This window comes from Lentinula edodes (genome assembly GCF_021015755.1).
Source record: "Lentinula edodes strain Le(Bin) 0899 ss11 chromosome Unknown C8R40scaffold_42, whole genome shotgun sequence".
In the NCBI taxonomy this organism is placed as follows: Eukaryota; Fungi; Basidiomycota; class Agaricomycetes; order Agaricales; family Omphalotaceae; genus Lentinula; species Lentinula edodes.
Window position 1 is genome coordinate 154,769 of NW_025764348.1, and position 18,470 is coordinate 173,238.

At 46.2% G+C, this 18,470-nt stretch overlaps 7 protein-coding genes across 7 annotated transcripts; 5 read left to right on the top strand and 2 right to left on the bottom strand.

Annotated features, from left to right (window-relative positions):
• Positions 1–787, top strand: C8R40DRAFT_624196 (uncharacterized protein). The gene is made up of 4 exons (XM_046235680.1): positions 1–319; positions 370–498; positions 549–621; positions 672–787. The coding sequence occupies exons 1-4, from the start codon at positions 216–218 to the stop codon at positions 735–737; spliced, it is 372 nt and encodes a 123-aa protein (XP_046081841.1). The 5' UTR covers positions 1–215; the 3' UTR covers positions 738–787.
• A 50-nt stretch (positions 788–837) lies between these two features.
• On the bottom strand, positions 838–4,571 carry C8R40DRAFT_1175259 (Pep3/Vps18/deep orange family-domain-containing protein; the record flags this gene model as incomplete). The annotated part of the gene is made up of 10 exons (XM_046232300.1): positions 838–1,335; positions 1,387–1,717; positions 1,778–2,364; positions 2,420–2,581; positions 2,632–3,003; positions 3,058–3,225; positions 3,279–3,496; positions 3,547–4,345; positions 4,399–4,511; positions 4,559–4,571. 10 exons carry the CDS (start codon positions 4,569–4,571, stop codon positions 838–840), a joined length of 3,261 nt encoding a protein of 1,086 aa, XP_046081842.1.
• A 343-nt stretch (positions 4,572–4,914) lies between these two features.
• On the top strand, positions 4,915–6,099 carry C8R40DRAFT_1175260 (phosphoglycerate mutase-like protein; the record flags this gene model as incomplete). Its single annotated transcript, XM_046232302.1, has 10 exons — positions 4,915–4,954; positions 5,020–5,044; positions 5,109–5,115; positions 5,168–5,249; positions 5,309–5,446; positions 5,501–5,570; positions 5,637–5,697; positions 5,752–5,831; positions 5,887–5,959; positions 6,019–6,099. 10 exons carry the CDS (start codon positions 4,915–4,917, stop codon positions 6,097–6,099), a joined length of 657 nt encoding a protein of 218 aa, XP_046081843.1.
• Positions 6,100–6,491: 392 nt separating this feature from the next.
• On the top strand, positions 6,492–9,833 carry C8R40DRAFT_1162989 (uncharacterized protein; the record flags this gene model as incomplete). Its single annotated transcript, XM_046230321.1, has 11 exons — positions 6,492–6,800; positions 6,841–6,986; positions 7,014–7,231; positions 7,265–7,270; positions 7,292–7,308; positions 7,333–7,407; positions 7,466–7,717; positions 7,811–8,560; positions 8,615–8,701; positions 8,756–9,624; positions 9,761–9,833. 11 exons carry the CDS (start codon positions 6,492–6,494, stop codon positions 9,831–9,833), a joined length of 2,802 nt encoding a protein of 933 aa, XP_046081844.1.
• Positions 9,834–10,533: 700 nt separating this feature from the next.
• C8R40DRAFT_1125002 (mitochondrial carrier) lies at positions 10,534–12,545 on the top strand. The gene is made up of 10 exons (XM_046228956.1): positions 10,534–10,573; positions 10,639–10,954; positions 11,016–11,032; positions 11,110–11,113; positions 11,230–11,369; positions 11,424–11,574; positions 11,681–11,858; positions 11,911–12,064; positions 12,116–12,306; positions 12,359–12,545. Exons 2-10 carry the CDS (start codon positions 10,897–10,899, stop codon positions 12,372–12,374), a joined length of 909 nt encoding a protein of 302 aa, XP_046081845.1. The 5' UTR covers positions 10,534–10,573; positions 10,639–10,896; the 3' UTR covers positions 12,375–12,545.
• C8R40DRAFT_1125006 (uncharacterized protein) lies at positions 12,546–13,628 on the top strand. Its single transcript, XM_046228957.1, has 6 exons — positions 12,546–12,687; positions 12,739–13,020; positions 13,079–13,170; positions 13,231–13,290; positions 13,343–13,384; positions 13,435–13,628. Exons 1-6 carry the CDS (start codon positions 12,591–12,593, stop codon positions 13,504–13,506), a joined length of 645 nt encoding a protein of 214 aa, XP_046081846.1. The 5' UTR covers positions 12,546–12,590; the 3' UTR covers positions 13,507–13,628.
• Positions 13,629–13,632: 4 nt separating this feature from the next.
• C8R40DRAFT_1175264 (ER-golgi trafficking TRAPP I complex 85 kDa subunit-domain-containing protein) lies at positions 13,633–18,465 on the bottom strand (the record flags this gene model as incomplete). The annotated part of the gene is made up of 18 exons (XM_046232303.1): positions 13,633–13,891; positions 13,947–14,054; positions 14,102–14,526; positions 14,575–14,758; positions 14,813–15,030; positions 15,082–15,263; positions 15,316–15,682; positions 15,739–15,911; positions 15,969–16,185; positions 16,236–16,396; positions 16,443–16,599; positions 16,648–16,773; positions 16,826–17,041; positions 17,093–17,362; positions 17,411–17,729; positions 17,783–17,936; positions 17,987–18,280; positions 18,330–18,465. 18 exons carry the CDS (start codon positions 18,463–18,465, stop codon positions 13,633–13,635), a joined length of 3,966 nt encoding a protein of 1,321 aa, XP_046081847.1.
• Positions 18,466–18,470: the final 5 nt, after the last annotated feature.

The window sequence follows — 18,470 nt, forward strand, 5'->3', positions numbered from 1 at the left end:
GATATTTGATATTTGATCTGAACCTATTTTTTTAACTTGACAAGATAATCTCGCTTTTACACGCTTTGACAGGAGTAACGATAGATTCACTCAAATTCTTTCTCGCCCAATGGGCATACGATAGCTATTCATGGACTTCCGATAGATTCCTTTGAGCGTCATATTGTTTTCTACGGTCCGCGCATTAAAATTTCAACTAGCGCCAGGTTAGCGCCATGGACTCTTTTCCTTCCAACAACAGCAACCCGCTCGAGCTACCCTCTTCTTCAAACGGAAGGGTATCTGGGAAGAGCTGGAAGACGGCCAGATCTGCCACTGTGTACGATTTCAACTGTTGTTTCTTAGTTTATCATCTGAATAATATCGTAGTCGGTCTCGTTTGCCGGATGGTGTCAAAACAAAGAGCTGGGCAGCTCGCATGGAGCAGACAAAGAGATCTCTTGCCATCAAGAAGGTAGAAAAGGAATTAAAAGACGAGAAAGTTGCTGAGGTTACTCGGTATGTCCCCAAACATGAACCTAGTAGCTGGTCAGTCTGACCGCTCTCAGACGCAGGGAAGTGACTTTAGAAAGACGAAGAGCGGCAGAAGAGAAACGTAGATTAGAGGAGGATAAAGCTAAGGCATGTTTCCTGGTACCTAAAGTATTCCGAATGATACTTACACCACCTAGATGGGCGCTCGTAAAGCCGCAAGAATACGGAGAAAAGCCGGCAGGACGAAGAAAATCAACGGCTAATCTTTGTTCGAAGCTCCATTCCGTTACCCATGTACCATTAGGCTATCATATCGTTAAATAAATAATTTAGCAACCAGCAAATGAAAACTGTGAACAACATTCACAACGTCCACGTTGTATCCAACTCGCCTTCTGCAATAAATGGCTTATCCAACCCGACCACGACGCTCTCGCACAAAGGACAATTGCTTGCCAGGAGGTCATCCAGTTCAGCTCGAAGTTTTTCAACTTTTTTCCCTCCGTCAGTATCGTTTCCGTTTCGCCTTCCGCCCCCAATGCCTGGTATCCATGTCGGCGCAGATACCAACGCAGCGAGCGCATCCGGAACAATCAAATCTCGTATCTTGTCTCCCGCAGAGAGAAGATTTCGTCCAAGGAGATTCGCTGCCCGAGTGCCGTTTTGGAGTGGATTGGTGAAGTTGGCAGACAGGAGAGTACGTTGAGTATGGGGTTGACGGCTTTGTGGTTGTACAGCTGGATTGACAGGAGCTGGGCTGGTGATATTTGCACTAATTGTTGGAGTACCGGCACCCTTCATTAGTTCTGTTTGCAATGCGAGTATCCGACGGAGCGAATGAGCCGGCAAGTACTCTTTTACCTATAGCGACGTCAAAACTGAGTTCTTTATCTGGATTAGAGCTCCACTTACCAAACCAATGAGACAGTCGGCATGAAAGTTGTGTCTACAAGGAAAAACGTAGAACTGTCGCGTCAAAAGTAAATGGGAGCAGACTGAACAAGTATCTCCCGCATCAATCGTTACAAAGCGATTCCGAAGTGCATTGATATCCTGCTTAATGGACTCTGCTGTTCGAGTTGCGTCATCCATCTCGTTTCTCAACATGTCTATATGAGACGAATACCCCTCCAGGGCATGGGCAATTTCCTCCTTGAAATCGTCAATTACGACAAAGTCCGGGAAGAAAGGCAAGATGTCTTCAATCTTCAGGAGATCTGTGTTCTCCAAGAATCGCATGGCTCTGTCAAACACCAACCAAGTCAGAAATCCAATCGTTCAAATCTTCGCAGACCACACGCACGTTTTGATATCCTTCTTGTCTTGTACGACATAGCGTGCAATCTTCAGCCATAGCTTTTTCCTCAAGGGTTGATCATCTTCAGGCATATCGGCGTTGATCTTTGCTAGCTCTAAATCTCCTTTCTCTAGTGCTAGGTCAACGCTATTTTCATACAGAGCCATTTTGGAATAGATATGCACGCAAGGTTGTGTACGGCCTGTCTGTTTGCATAAACGCAGGGCGTAGTCCAAGTCATAGTAAGGCTTCCCAGTGATAGGATCCGCTGGGGCAGTCGAAAGGAATCGGAGGATCGGACCGTCGTCTGAAGTAGCCGAACTCGATGGAGCGGAGGAAGGAAGGACATAGAAGGTGACAAGAAGATTATGAATGGTAGGGGAGGTATTTTGTTGTTCGAACACAATATGGTTAAGGTACCGAATAGCTTGGTTCGGTGAAAGAGGGTCGCGAGGAGCATGTTGAAGTTGCAACAGCGACGGTATGAGGCGTATTGGATCCAAAGTAGGTTGTTTCAACCATGAGTCGACCGTCTCCTTTGGTGCTTGCCGCAAAAGTACAGCGCAAAATCTGTAATACAGTTCGAGATTTGACTGGATGTGATGGTATGAGTACAAATCCGCGCAGAGAGATGGAATTGTACCGCACCTGTCGATTGAGGGTATCGATTGCCTTTGACCATTCCTCCTCCATAACCCAATGTTCGATTACTCGCTCAGAGTCACCAATGACAGTAGCATAGTGTAGGTACATATCCGTTCGACCATGGCCTTGAATGAGTTCATATGTCGTTTTTGGGTCAAGGTTATTCTAGACAAGACATTACCAGCCAGATGTAGACGTCAGCCATATCCACTAACCTTGTAGGTCTCGAAAAATTGCCGGAGATCATCCTCGAGAATAGCACGTTCTGCTTGCAAGTTCCCAACATCATGTAACACCGATTCAGAGGCGACCATATCATCCAGTTCGTTGCATTTGCTAAGATAGAATTCAACTAACCATGTAGCCAACATCATCCGCTGGGTAATGTCAGTCTTCTTGGTTCTCTCCAGTCGTGAGATGATATATGACCGTAAAGCGTCTCGCTCATTAACGTCCAGAAATTTGAGTACCACCTCCTCGAAGGACACTGAGCATTGAGCATAGCACTGGGCTGCCTGAAAGAACCGTCCTCCTGAGAAAAAGCTGTTTGCTTGAGCAGCTAAGACTTGGTTACGTTGTCTTGCGGTCTATTTATTTTTGATTCGATTACCGCCTTTCGAGAAGTGAAAGGAAGAATGAACCTTGGTATGGCGTAATGCAGTCTCGAACTGGTTCTTCTCCAAGTAGATTTTCCACACATCCCTATCTTCATTTCCAACCAATAACTCGAATATGGATTGATCAGTGTACACCCAGTACGTTTTCCGAACGGGATCAGCAGTGATCCCTCGGACCTCTTCACCGGGCCTCTGTTGAAAGATAGTCAATTATGATCACGGAAAGGAAAGGAATTTGATGTTACTAGTGGAAGAGGTTCTTCGTATGTGACTTTGTCGTCTAAATTGCACACGCCGGCGATCCGATCTTTGTAGAGAATGACATAGTGAAAGTCCGTTAATGCAATTGAGAGTGGAACTTCCGATACGCCTCCAGATGTATTGTAAGGCAAGACGTCAGCGGCGTCGATAAAGTCGTCCGTGGTACTCTCAAAATTGAGGTTCCCGTGGTATATTCCCGGAGCTGGCCAGCGGTCAGGTTTGTGGACGACACATCACGGAATCTCCGCTCACCAGTCATCCAAGCAAGTGACCTTGGCAGTGAGTTCGCTTGCTCCGGGTTAGAAGTGTAAAAGTGAAGTTCAGAGTGCTGCGTATCACCAGGAAGTTCTAAGATTTTAGGAACCTTATCTCTATACGAAGCAAACATTGTCGAGAATATACGTCCACTATCATCAGAGCGACGATCAGGAGTTCCAACAAATTGATAAATTCGCGAAGGTGTTGTCACAACCACTAAAGCCCTTCTCGGGTCTGATGGAGGGAAAAACTCGTATTTAACGCCAGTCACAGGGTGGAGTTCCGGCAAGGAGAACACGGGTTGAAGGTAGCGTTCCTGCGACTTGAAAAAGTCTTCCTCGGCATTGAGCATGGCTTCATATACAGTTCCATTCCGGGCACCGAGAAGAATTTCCCGCGTAGATGTGGGTTGGGCATTGGATAACATCGCCGCCTTGTTCCACGCAATGCTCTCTATGACAAGTTTGTTGAATGTCTTCAGCTGACGCGGCTTCTTCCATGTTCTGTATAGATACCAATTCTGTCCTTGTGTAGAAGTTATGATGATATGCCTCCCGGACGGGTCCATGAACAGTTTGTGCAACGTCATTTCATTTGGTTTGGCCGGAATCTGTATTTTGGTGACTTGTGTAGCATGGGCCAATTCAATCAATATAAGCACGTTGGATGCGAGACCCATAACGAGCATGTCAGAGCAGACCACGAGAGAGACGAGAGGAGCGTTGATGGCGCATTGCACTTGACCAAGGTCAAATATCGGGGATTGAGGAGGTTCTACATCTGGAGCCTCTTGCTTAACGCGTAGATTAGGCTCCAATTCTCAGTCGGAAAAGCAAAATTACGCACTAGGTCAAAGTCAAGGACTTCTTCTGGCTGGGCAGGCTCAAAACCCTCGTACTGCAATCCACGACTCTGTAATACACCATGACTGGGGGTAGCAGCGGTAGTATGTTCAACGTCTGTGACACCGTTAACAATGGGTCAGGAAAGAATTCTTCCAGCTTACATTCGTCAAACATGATGGTGTCACTGCGGAGAGCACGTATTGTTATCAAAACTTGTTAGGCGCTCGTACATTATTACTTATTTGCAGTCCACTCCAGGTCCACTCTGCGTCCACTTCAGTCTCTTTCCTGCTACTACATAAACCTTGTAATAATTCGGTCAGTTCTCCGTGTGTTACATTGAAGAGTCGGACAATGACCACTTCCAATCATCATATGTGATTCCAATTCGGCCATAAAAGGCGATCGCGCGAGCTTGTTCACCCTTTGCTTTGCAAGCCATCATCGATATCCTTAGACTTCCTACTTCAAAGGATTTACTTGAATATCAAGCCAGTCATTCTTATCATTTACCATCATGCCTCGTCCTATGCCTCGTCTATTTGTTATTCGCCACGGTGACCGTTGCCCTCTTTTTCCATCATGATTATACGAGAGCTGATTCTTGCTTTCAATATATCAGGTGAGACTGAGTGGTCTTTGAATGGGTCAGTCTCCACCATCTTCGTTACCGACTCATTACCTGATTCCGGACATTTTGCTATGACATAGGAGACATGTTGGTATTTCTACGTTGTCCATGGATGTATGCACTCTATGAAACTACCCAGACTGGCCGTACCGATATCCCCCTTACTGCCAGAGGAGAACAACAAGTCAAAGAGAAGGCAACCATCCTTATCGGCGAAGGCAGTATGTACTGTTTTTGGGTACGATATTGAAGACAGCTACTCACTCTCCCACGTCCTTAGGACCTATCGATCCCAAGAATCTTTGCACTGTCTTCGTATCTCCTCGTCAGCGTGCTCACAAGACTTTCCACCTTCTTTTTGGTCACGTCGAGACTCCGAATCATATTTTGACGGAGGAAGCTCGGGAATGGGACTATGGTCTGTTTCATCATCCCTCATCGATGAAGCCGCCCGCTTAATCCCCAGTTGCAGGAGAGTACGAAGGGTTGTTGTCATCGGAAATCAAAGAAAAGCGCCCCCACTGGAATATCTGGCTAGATGGGTAGCGTATATTCATTTGGTGTTCTTTCGACAGTGAGTCTCATCACACAATCCACAATTGGTACAGATGTCCTGGAGGCGAGTCGGTTGAACAGATGGAAAATCGCGTGGACCGCATTATAGACAGTGTGCGTGTATTTCGTATAACCATTCTACCTTTCCCAATCCACTGCTGTCGATAGGTTCGCAAATATCATAGAGAGTACCACGAAGAGGGCTTGAACACGCGAGACGTGGTGATCGTTGCTCATGGACATTTTTCGTAAGTCTTTCCTCGCTCGGCTCCCGCTGTACTGTGAAATGCTAACGCGCCGTAGTCGTGTTCTGATCTCAAGATGGATCCAGTTCCCACTTAAGCTCGGTACACATTTCAATGTGGAACCTGGAGGAGTAAGTCCTTCATATTGACCTGGACACCAAATAATGCCGACTAATGACCAATTTTCAAGGTCGCCGTTTTGAGCTACAACCATAACACACTCGCAGAGCCCGCATTGAACGCTCTCAATCTTTATGCTGACCTGAGATGAATGTTTGGCGGGTAGAATCCAGGCAGAATTAGGTAGAATTAGATGATGCAACCGTACGTACATACTGAACTCGTACTCACGTTCATTGTACATAAGTACTTATAGTAAGAATTAATTATTAGACAGACGCCTCGGAAGTAAATATACGCGCCGTCGCGCGACGCGTCATTTTCCGCCCCTGCCTGATTTGGGCAAATTCTCACCCCCACCATTCAAGTGACAGTCACTTGCCTTTCCAAACCTCTTTTTTAAACTTATTTTATCGTTTCGTATAATGGCTGAAGTAGATGTGCTGAGCGCGACTTCTGCATCCGACAAAGACCTCGACTACGTGGAGGGAAATATAGATCAGGGATCAGAAACGGCGTCAGAAGGTGCGCAAACTTCGAAACATGACAAAACACGAGGCCCATGACCATTTTCATTCAGCTCCCGCCGAAAGTGTAATGTCTGAGCCAGTTGAAAAGCTCGACGAGCAAGAGTCCGCTGAAAATGGCTTAGTTCAGCACGATATACCTCCCGAAGTCCCTGTCCCCATACCCACGCACGCAGACGTTACTTCCGAACATGAAGCTGAATCTCCCAAAGGCGCTGAAAAACATAATTCAGCAGCCGGTGTCAATCCCAAGGCAGTGACGCCAGTGAAATCAGGCGTCGGCAAAAGCAATGGTTCAACTGCTGTGAAGAAAGCGAGTATCAACGTGTTTGATGGTGATATCTTTTAACATGACTTCATTTCAGATTCCCAACTCTGCTACTGGTGCTGGTGCTGCGAAAGTTCCGGCCAAAGCATCATTGCCTTCATCCACAAGGCCTGCGGCTACCAGCACTGTGAAGAAATCTACTAGTGCCTCCGCGGCCAGCAACGCAACTGCTAAACCAACAATGTCCAAGCCCGCCCCTCCTCCATCTAGACGAGCCTCTCTTGCACCCTCCTCCAAACCACCAGTTGTCCGGTCGGCATTATCTTCCTCTGTAAACACGAAACCTCCAATTGCTTCCGCAACCTCAGCTCCGCGTGCTTCAGTCGCATCACCAACGAACGGTGATGCAAAAATTGGTGCCGCCGCCCGGCCGCGGGCGTCTGTGTCTGACGTTGCTGCAAAACGTTCTTCCGTCACCTCTCGTCAGAGTCTTTCCTCCTCCACTGCGGCTAAGCCTGTAGCACCCAGTGCGGCTGCTCCCAAGGCAGCATCGAGGACCGCTTCGGTTTCTCATACCAAACCGTCGAAGTCGTCTCCATCTATTTCATCCATTCGGGAAGTACGAGGTGAAGATGGTAAGGTAATTGAAGACTTACAGAACAAGGTACGTCCAAATATGTTCGTTTATATTTTTGGGCTAAATTGTCTCCCTCGTTCGGCAGCTCAAAGAAAGTGGTGAAGCTCTCAAAGCTAAAGCCGACAGCATTTCCGACCTTGAAGGCCAAATAGGCCATCTCGGAGCTTCTTTGGAAGCTGCAAAGGCTGAGGCTGAGGCCAAGGATGTCATTCTGTCAGAGTTGGAAGGTTCGAAGACAGCTTTAGAGGCACAGTTGAAGGAAGCCCGAGAGACCTTGTCGAAATTGCAAAATGAGCAGGAAGAGGCCGTTTCCAAACTTGCTGCCGTTCAGGAAGAGGTGAGTTGTCATAAACATGTATCTTTTGATCTGTCTTTTATATACTTGACACAGCTCGAAAATGCGCGGTCGTCTCTTGTCTTACAACAAGAGCTTGTTCAAACTCTGCAAGAGCAAATTCAAACCCAGGGTAATGACTTGGCTCTGCTCAAAGTGAATGTTAGCCAATCAGCTGAAGATTCCCAAGCCGCTTCGTTGGAGCATGAGGCTTTACTCAAAGCTCAGGCGGATTTTTCAGCAATACAGGAGGAGACTGCTGCGCTAAAGGTCGCTCATAACACCGCATTGGAAGAAGTCCTGGCCAAGAGTCATGCTGTGGAGGAGGGGTTGAAGGAGAAGACCATCAGCTTCGAAGCACTTGTAGCACAGATCGCTGAAATGAAGGCAGAGAAGGAGGAGAATGCAAACAAAGTTTCGGAACTCGAAATCGAAATATTGGAATTGAAGGAAAGCCAAGAGACTGCTGAGGATGAGCGTTCGACGTTCGCACTCAAAATCCAGGCACTGGAGGAGGAGTTGGCGAAAGCCCACGCTGCTGCTCAGGGAATCGAAGACGATTATAAAGCTAAAGAGGCAGAGTCCAGTGCACGAGCCGAACAGATCAGTGCATCTCACGAGAACGCTGTACAAGCTGCTACTCAAGCACAGGCTGAGCTCGTCACACAGCTAGAAACGCTGAAAGCTGCTCTTAACGAAGCAAAAGCGGACAATGAACATGCACGGGCTGAAGCATCCGCTTCAACGGACGCTCATTCCGCTGCTTTACAGGAAGCTGAACAAAACTACCTCAATAAACAAAGTGAAATGTCGGCCGAGATCCAACGAATTACTGCGGAACTCGAAGTGAGTTTCTTTTAACCAATTGCTTTGTCCGAATCGACGTGAATATTCTTCCAGGGCCAAGAAGCGAAGTACAACGCCAAAGTCGATGACGTCAAGGCTGAACACGATAAATTGCTTCAAGAGGCTTTCGAACGAGCGAAGGTCCGTTCTATCATACGAACTTTTTGGAAATACAGGCTTAGGCATGATAATTAGTCAGAGGCAAGTGAGATCCACAAACAGGATCTCGCTGAGGTTCGCGGAGGGTTTGACCAAACAGCTGCTCAATTACAGGCCAACCACGATTCGACTGTAGAAAGCCTACGCGCCGAGCATGCTGAAATTCTGGAAACGCAATCCAAGAGTTTCGAAAAACAGATTAGCAAATTGTCTCTGGAATTGAAAGCGACACAGGATGATTTGGCCAAATCGAAGGCCGCGCTCGAAGCCTCGAAAACGGAAATCGAGAATCTGACCAATCAGCGAGATGCAGCTCGGGCTGCTGGGGAAGCTTCGCCAGACCCGTCCTCGGAACTCAGTGCCGAAGTCACTCGCTTGGCCCAGGAACTCTCAAATTCGAAAGACGATCTTTCCGCTGTTACTGATCAGCTTAATCTCACCAAAGAGTCTATCGTTGCAATGACCGCTAATCATGCTGCAGAACTGGAAGAGGCGGCCAAGGCACGTGCTGAAGAGACCACGAAACTTCGCTCTGCCCACGATGCCGAGATTTCCTTGATTGTAACCCAGAAGTCAGAGTTGTCGATGCAGATATCTGATTTGCAGGGCGAACTAGCCACCGTGAAAGCAACACTCGAAGCTGAGCCGGCAGCCCCGAAGGGCAATGGCTCCGTACCGCAGTCGCCAGGTGTTTCCAGAGAAGAATTACAGCGGATGCATGAGGCCCATAACCTCAAAATGAATGATCTAATTGCTCATCATGAGAAGGAAATGAAGGTGATAAAAGAGGAGCGAGATAACTCTCTTCAAAGCGCTCGTGAGGCCGACGAGAGATGTTCAGCGAAAGCTATGGAGCTTCACCTTCTTGAGTCAGAATCTGAGGAAAATGGAGATGAGATCACTCGGTATGTTAAATTCTTTGGTTTCAAGGGTTTTGTGGGGAGTATGATTGCGCTGGTCGCGATTTATGCATTCGTTTAATCTCCTTTCGATCTACGTTACATCTGGAAATAATTTATTGACTTAATATCATTTCTCAAGCCTCAAGGAATACATCGATCAACTCAATGAAGAGATGAAGAAACTCAAAGATGGTCAGGCCATTCCGACTTGACAACAGCCAGGCGCAGCATCGTCCTCGCGGTTACTCGCTGGTTGCCCCACGATCTCAATGAATGGACTCATTCACGGCGGATTCGATTTAACGCTAGTGACATTTTGGATTTATACCTATGCACTTCTATTTCTATATTACCCTAGCCATACCCTCCAATACCACAGTCTTATCTTGTTTCTTCCCTACCCTTTGTGGTTGAAGATTTTATCTTTCCCCAGAATTGCTATGAAAACAACTGAACTGCCTTGGCATTCATAATAAGAGGACTCTCTTGCAATGTCTACTGAAGTCTGGAGGTATAATATGTTGGGGACAGGGTGGTAAGTCCTGGTAAACCTGTAACTCACGCGCCCTGTTTGTCTTACTCAAACTCACCCAGCTAGTATGTATGTATATCACCTTGCTTGTCAAGGTCTATCTGCCACCGACAATTGAAGCAGTTTCTGGTGTCTTTTGTACACATGTACAAACAAATCAGTGATTTCCCACAATAAGCGCGCACTATACCCTGCCATAGTACATAAGACTTCGAAACTTCAAGTTCAGCCTTTTGGTTTCTTGACAGCTCAATCACTGTATCAAATTCAATGAGAAGATTTGAATTATGCTAGTAGCCTAGCATACTTAATGGGAGATGAATAGTACTATGGTGCAATTGGGTATAACACAACCAATCAGGAACAGATGCCATTTGGGATCAGCGAAAAAATTTATGCCTATTTAGTGACTCTTCCAGTCCTGAATAAGATAGCTTTGAGCAAGGAAGGTGAGTGCTTCGGAACGAGGCCCTTTTCCAGTCTTACAAGTCCTGCAAAATAAAGACGCTTTCATAGGTCTCTTCCTGTGAGTTGCGGGTACAGTCGATGAGTATTTTAGAATGGGAAGCGGTAGGAAACCTGCGTAAAATTGCCGACGGACCGGACACCCCGACAAATAAGAATAAATCCGTTGGGGAAACATCATTCGACATTTCACCTTACCCTTCGTTACCCTTTCATCCTCTTTCTCTCTCTTCCAACTCTCTCCCTCTCTCCACGGTCACTGGTCACTGGTTAATACGATGGCAATTCAAAAAGAACCTGGACAAAAGGGGGTCAACTGGTCCAATATTGCTGTCGGTAAGCGCGTTGTACATTTTAGTCGTTTGGTACACGAAACTAACTCGTTGGTCAAATTCAGGTGCTATAATGAATATGGTATTATGTTACATATGTGCACAACTGAGCCTATAGCTGACTATTCTTATCTTCTCGTTTGTGTGATAATTTACCAGTTCGTGAGTGAATATCCTGCGAGTATTTGTTTTCTAATGTTGATGGCTAACTTTCTTGTATTGTAGGAGGCAAGTCCTTTCCCAAAATATAGAACGGTCAAGCTCACCAGTAATCGTATTAGGTTACTACTCTTGGACAACCGCTGGAGGTCCTCAAGACGCAGATGGCTGCTAATCGGTCTCAGTCAATGTGGCAGGCTTGCAAAACTGTCTGGTCTCGAGGAGGCGTCGTTGGATTTTATCAGGGCTTGATTCCATGGGTATGTTTCTTCTACAAAAACAGTAAACTCTAGGTTCTAACACCGTTCACTCAGGCTTGGATCGAGGCATCCACGAAAGGCGGTGTTCTGATGTTCACGGCTTCAGAAGTCGAAACTGCTTCTCTTGGAATGGGTGTCAATCCTGCATTTGCTGGGCTGTTAGGTGGAATGACTGGAGGCGTCGCACAGGCTTACGCCACAATGGGTAAGTTTTCAACTGCATATATATTTACTCCCTTTCCGTGTCACCGTACATGCTGCCTGTTGAATCGTTCTTATCTTCTCTCAGCTTACTATTATACTTTAAACAGGCTTCACGACATGTATGAAAACGGCTGAAATTACACGTCACAAAACCGCTGCCGCTGGCGTCAAGCCGCCTTCAACTTGGGCTCTCTTCGCTGAGATTTACCGTAAGGAAGGTCTTGCAGGTGTGAACAAGGGTGTCAATGCGGTTGCAGTCCGTCAATGTACCAATTGGGGTTCTCGGTATGTACTAACATGTCGTGTCGATATTGTCACGTTCATTCCAAGAATCTAGAATGGGTTTCGCTCGTCTGGCCGAGTCAAGTATCCGGAGCATTCGTGGAAAAACAAAGGATGAAAAACTGGGTGCAATGGACAAAATATTGGCTTCGTCGATCGGTGGTGCTTTGGCAACTTGGAATCAGCCCATTGAGGTAATCCGGGTTGAGGTGAGTTTGTTTCCAATCAAATCTTGGGTTTGTTCTCATTCTATCTTTCAGATGCAATCTATGGCTAAAAATGCTGCTGCCAGTGTCAATCGACCTGCTAAGCTCACAATCTGGTCCACTTTCACGTATATCTACAAAGAGAACGGGATCAAAGGTTTGTATAGAGGAGTGACCCCTCGGATTGGACTGGGCATTTGGCAAACTGTTTGCATGGTTTCCCTAGCAGACTACGTCAAGGCTTGGTATGTCTATTTACCTCGTGTCTATTGACCTCGAGCTAACCATCTTCAACAGGGTTAAGAGTCAATAGTAGATTCACAGGCTGACCTGATCTAAACGCATTTCTAAATCTTACGTAGAGTTGTATCTTATTCCTTGCTGCTATCGAGCTCGAGTAGGTTCGAGTGTGGTTTAATTATATTACTGGATATTTACGGTCATAAGCTTACTCGGGCCCGGGTAAGAGACTGCCCGACTGCGAGTGCTTTTATCTGCCAACAACCACTAACCTTCAGCTTGATCAACCATGAGTTCCTCAATAGCCAAAGGTCCACATCCGCTATTAGCACGATATCTCTCTGCTCTTGCTTCTCATCCCCTTCGTACGAAAGCTATTACTACTGGTCAGGGTTTACGTTGTTCCATTCATTCACGTCACCTGAATTCTCCTTCAGCACTCCTATGTTTCTTACAAGAAATTCTTGGGAGTAACCTAGCCGGCGTACCAGCCAAGAAAGTGTCAAAGGATTACCCATTAGTTTATAAACTGCTGGCGAACGCACACGTAGATGCAAAGGCAATCAAGATGGCAGTATATGGTTTCCTCGTCTCAGCACCCCTCAGTCATTTCCTCGTCGGGGCCCTTCAGAAAGCTTTTTCTGGGAGAACTGATACGAGAGCAAGAGTTGCTCAAATCGTAACCAGCAATCTTCTCGTCTCTCCCATCCAAGCTTCAAGTACAGTGGACTGTCCTCTATCGTCTCGACGTATATTCATGACATCTTGTCCATGTAGTTTACCTTGCTTCTATGGCTATAATCAGTGGAGCCAAGTCCACAAAGGATATCGTCAAAACAATACAGAGCGGTTTTTGGTCAGTTATCAGGGTCAGTGAAGAGTCAATTACTTTTGGAATGATAAACTGACTGATCAATACACAATTTCAGGTGAGTTGGACGGTCAACCCGCTCGTCATTGCAATAGCCCAAAACTATATTCCGCTACATGTACGTGATTCTTAAGGGGTTTTCCTCGTCTTCACAGACTTAAATTCAACAGTTGTGGGTTCCTTTCTTCAACACAGTCCAATTTGTGCTCGGAGTGAGATTTGGCTTCTTGCATTCGTCCAGTATGAAGCTAACTTTATACAGACATATTTCAACTATCGAGTAAAGCAACTACGCATGCGGAAAGAGAAAGAGGAACTTGACAAAGGAAAATGAGATAAGCGTCTGTTCGAGAGGTGAAACTTGAAATTGGAAAGCTGGGTCCATGAATTATACTCACATCACGTCGATACATGAACGAACTTAAAAAGAATTATACGCATGGAATATTAATATGGTTATCTATTGTGACCGTGCATGGCATACATGGACGAGATGGCTATTATCTAGCGGGTTTTGAATATATCGATAGCGCACACGTTCTACGTTGGTGACAGTATCGGTTGAGAGCTCGAATACCTCAGTTTCCATACACCAAGCCCCAACGACATAAGTACCTGGTCTCTTTATCCACGCTGTTGCGACAAAAGCTGTATGATGTGAAGGTTCTAGCTTTGCGCGAAATGTGAGGCGACCACTATAGATGATCGCCTGCTCATCACTGATGAATGTCAAGTCAATTACAGAAGGTAAAAACACGAAAAACGTCGACCCACGAAGGCGAAGCTTTTGACTCAACGGTATCATTCAGCTTTAAGGTGAACCGCGATTGCAGAGTAGTGGAGTAGTTCCTGACTGTAAAGTGCACGCGCAAACGATAGGGTCTAAGGATATCATTAGATAACACTCAGTCCTCCTTGAAACTACTCACCCTGTTGCGAAGTCGTGACTGACATCATTCGTATGAATGATAACATGTAGAGGGTTCATTTCCATGTTCCATTCGCTATTGCGAATGTCCTCGAGAATTTCCTCCTTCTTTCGCTGAGTCTCTGCATACATGCTTCGCGTAATCTTTGAATTTTCTGCAGATCTTATGATATCACGAAGAGGAGAATGTGTAGCTCCAAGGATGAGGCCAGAAATAAGTATGTTTCCTGAGCGATTTTCAGCGGGGATCTCCCAAAAGACAAGCACATCGAGTGCAGCAGGATTGAAGAGCGGGAATATATGCGGATGCGTGTGGGATGGTATGTGAGGATATGAAGCGGGGCGGGATCCTATTACAGCATGTCGCTTTCCACTGTGAATGAGTGATGGAATCGCGAAGCGATTCAACGGAAGTGAGTGTGAACCCTGTGGACAGCGTGAGTCCGATTACAGACACCAAGAACCGTTACATACCTGAATAGAATGACTACAGCACAGATCTAAAGGAGGCGGATTCAACAAATCAACGGCCCTTCCGTGAATCACGCCAGCAAGTTGCTTCAGAATGAATTCGAAAGTCTCCCCACATCCGGAGGGCTTGTCCCATGGATTGATTCCAAGAACAAAACGAGACAGCTGCAAGGGAAATATAGAACCCCTAGATGGTTGATTTCAGTATCTCTGGTAACCCTGATGGGAGTATACAACTCACGGTTTTCCGTAGATTGAAGAATCACAAATCCAACTGGGACTAACAGTTGATATTTGCGTAAGCCGTACAACGGAATTAGAAATATTCTGTAGCTCGAGATGTAGCAAGTACATCGCCTCGACGTTTGTAGATGGAGTCGCAAGGGAAGTGATCCTGAACAAGGGGTGCACTGAACACGTTTGTACTTTTCGTACTTGTTTGAAAGGCGCTTGAGGTGTCTAAAAAATTTGACGTCGATACAGGTGAAGCTCCTTGATATTCATACACACCTCCCGGTAGAGCAAAAGAAGATGAATATCCTTCTGAGTGAAGTCTAGGGCGTGGAACGTCAGAGAGACCTCTAAGGATTCAGCCGGAGCAAGAGAAAACGAAGATCCCAGGGGTATATTGAATGGCTTAAATGGTTCTGAAGAATTAGACGAGTGTATACTCTCTACCGCGGGCATTTCATCTAAGATGGAACTCAGCGCAAAGAGATGGAAACGCAATGTAAGAAACTTCACCAGAAACCTCCCCATTTCCTTCATCTAACCATAAATTGTCCGAACCCACAACTAACCACACCTCGTCTATCGATTCAACGCCAATACTGGATAAACATAACCTGAGATGCGTAATTTCCCCTTGATGTAAGTTCAACTCTTTGTCATCTACAAAGCTTGCCTGTAATCGACAACCTGGTTCCGCAACGTCTACTTGCATCAAAACATCGGGAGCATAGGTGGGTGTTTGAAGGTGTGTGGGTGTGCTGTACAGGCGTTTGCCGCGCGCAGCCAGAGATTCGGTAGAAGGAAGAAGAGATAGAAACGTATAAGTTACATGGGTAATTGTTAAAGACGCAGGTCGGATTGCTTTGATAGATATGGAGATCTAAGAAAAGTTAGCCCCCACGGATAGGGTGATGACCTAAATGTAAATGCACAAACAGTTCGAGTCTCTTTAGCACCGATAATCACATCCTCGATAACCTCTATCTCAGCAGAAAGTTTTGAAGGAGAAGGTTCAATGACGTTAGATTCCCGAATCACAAGCGTCACATCTGTCAACGTGACGTTTACGTCCAGGGGATTTTTTAACACAAGGTCGACCCAAAACGGTTCTGAGGTAAACAGATGAGATAGAAGGACGTAGTTAAGCAGCTTGAAAACTCAGTTACCATTGACATAGGCTTTTTGATTGGTCGCAAAGCGTGAGGTTACACCGCGAGATTTATTGAATCTGCTCCATGCTTCTTCGCGCTTCTCCCATTCTGACGATTCGCCTCTAATATTGTCGTTGGTAAACCTGAAACAGCTTTGAGAAGCGAGGCAGAAAGTGAATGGTAAGTGAAAGTCGTTTAGTTGTTCAAGATTCGGAGTGTTGGCGCGCAGGTGCTGACAGTAATCTTAGTCCACATGTCACGATGCGAATTAAGGATACTAACTTCAAAAGCTGTTCTGAAATCCTCTAGATAGACCTCAACACTTTGAACATCATCGTCATCCGAAACTGCAGGCGAGACTGGGGATAATGTGGAGGCTTCGAGTAGACTTAAAAATATCTTGACTGCGTCTTGAGTATGACCGGTGCTGTACAGTAGGCGTCCTGCATGCGAGTCAACATCGTTGATGCATGTTGTCAATCAACTCACCTAGAGAATGCTCGATTACAGGCTTTATTGCCGTATGTTTTCGTGAGTTAGAAGCCTCTTCCCCTTCTGCATCCCAGAAAGAGGGTGAGAGTTCTTTCTTCGGACAATTCATGCACAGATCATGAGCTCTGCGAAGGAAATACATCGTTAATGGTTTCTGTAGCATATGCTTAGCATTTCAATGGAGTAGGCAGAAAGCACATACAATACCACATTTTTCTAATCTGTTTGCAGCCATGAGATACCATAGCGCCGCTCGTCGAAGTGCTTGTCTCCTCGAGCTGATGAAAGCAGCATGTGCCAACAGCAAAGCTGACGGTGGTTCTTCTGCCTTGAGAAAGTATTCTTTATCATGGCGTGCAACTTGAAGACAAAAAACATACGCTTCCCGCAGCCCAGACCAGCCAGCGTTCTCCTTCGAGCAGTTCACTTGCAAAATCGGATGGGTCAATACCGACCTCCCACCGTATAGCACATAACAAAGCCCGCAACTGCACTTTCGCAAACGGCTCTGTTGGCTGAGTAAACATGGTGGCAAAAGTGTTGGCAACATGTAGAGGTATCGCAGGTGACGGTGATAGCAATAACGGTAGGATGTCCTTACATTTGGATGATCAGTAGTAGTTCCACTGACAATAAGAGATGCTCACTGAGCCTCCTTTCCCTTCCTTGGATAGTGTCTCCCAGACAGTCACTGCCAGCTTGAAGTCGCCTAAGATGGTGGCAAACTCGGCCAAACGACGTTGCTGGGAAGGCGAGCCAACTGCCGCTTGAGTTGACACAGAAGTACCATTATATGTGGAAGACCGAGAAGCAGAGGAGCGATGGGAGGGAGGAGGAGTGGGCGATGGCGAAGGAGTACCAAAAAGACGACGAGTTGAAGAAAACAGCCGTGAAGGGAGTCGTCTATTTGACACGAACTATGACATTTGAGCTCTTAATTTTTTCAAAGACAAATTTGAGTTTACGTTTTCATTCCAGTCTGTGACACACTTCTCCATCCAAGGTATCAAGCTCATGACTAAAAATTCGCGAGTGAATTTCGCCGTCTGCTGAATGTCCTTTTCATTCATCCGTATGGTGTTGATACCACTTGATGCACCATTGCGGGTAGAAGAGTCCACAGGTTTCGTTGATAGCTCCGGAGAGTCTCTATCTGCTAAAGGAAGACGTGGTTTTGCAGTGGGTACCGGAACAGGTGCAGGGGGAGGGTTGGGCATGTCCAAGGAAAGTAGGTAGCTATGCAAACCATACTGTTTCTTAACAGCATTGAACAGAGCGCCGGCTCTATATGCCACTCTTAGTAAAATCAGCGGGGACGAAAAGAGAAGGATACACACTCTTCATCTGACAAGGTAGAATCCTTGGGATGTACTATGAGTGTGTAACTGAGGTATGCGGAATCAACCCAGGATGGTAATTCGATAGCTCGTGAATGTAGATTGGATATGATCTGCAGTGGATTGCTAGTGTTTGTAGACACAGCAAAAATAACTTGACCAAGAGTTAGACTCAGTAGAAAGCAACAAACATAAAAGACGGACTTGCAATAGGATGATTCCATGTTTCGGTCTTCGAGGGGACATGATCTCCTTCGACACATCGCTTGAGCTCTTCCCACCACGGAACCCTTGTTGATTGTTTGCCCGTCATCTTGTCCATATCGTCTACCCATTGCGCACTACGACTATTGATCCTAAGGCCTATCCAATCTAGTGTCCTCACTGCACGCTCCTCTTCATCTTCGCGGCATGCAGCCTCAATTTCAGTCAAGTCGGAGAATCTTAACGCAAAGGCCTTGTGCGGGACGGATGTGAGGGAAGTTGTACGTGTTGTGACTGTGTATTTGAGATTAGCGTGCGCCGATGAAACTAACAGTAGACCAACCTTGAGGAAGCGGTGAAAACGACTGCAATATTTCTGACAGTTGAGGTAGTGACGAGGCAGTCAGCAGATCCTGAATGTCTGGCGAAGATAGTATGCATACGTGAGGACTCAGAGAGGAAGGTAATGGTGGAGGCATGGAGT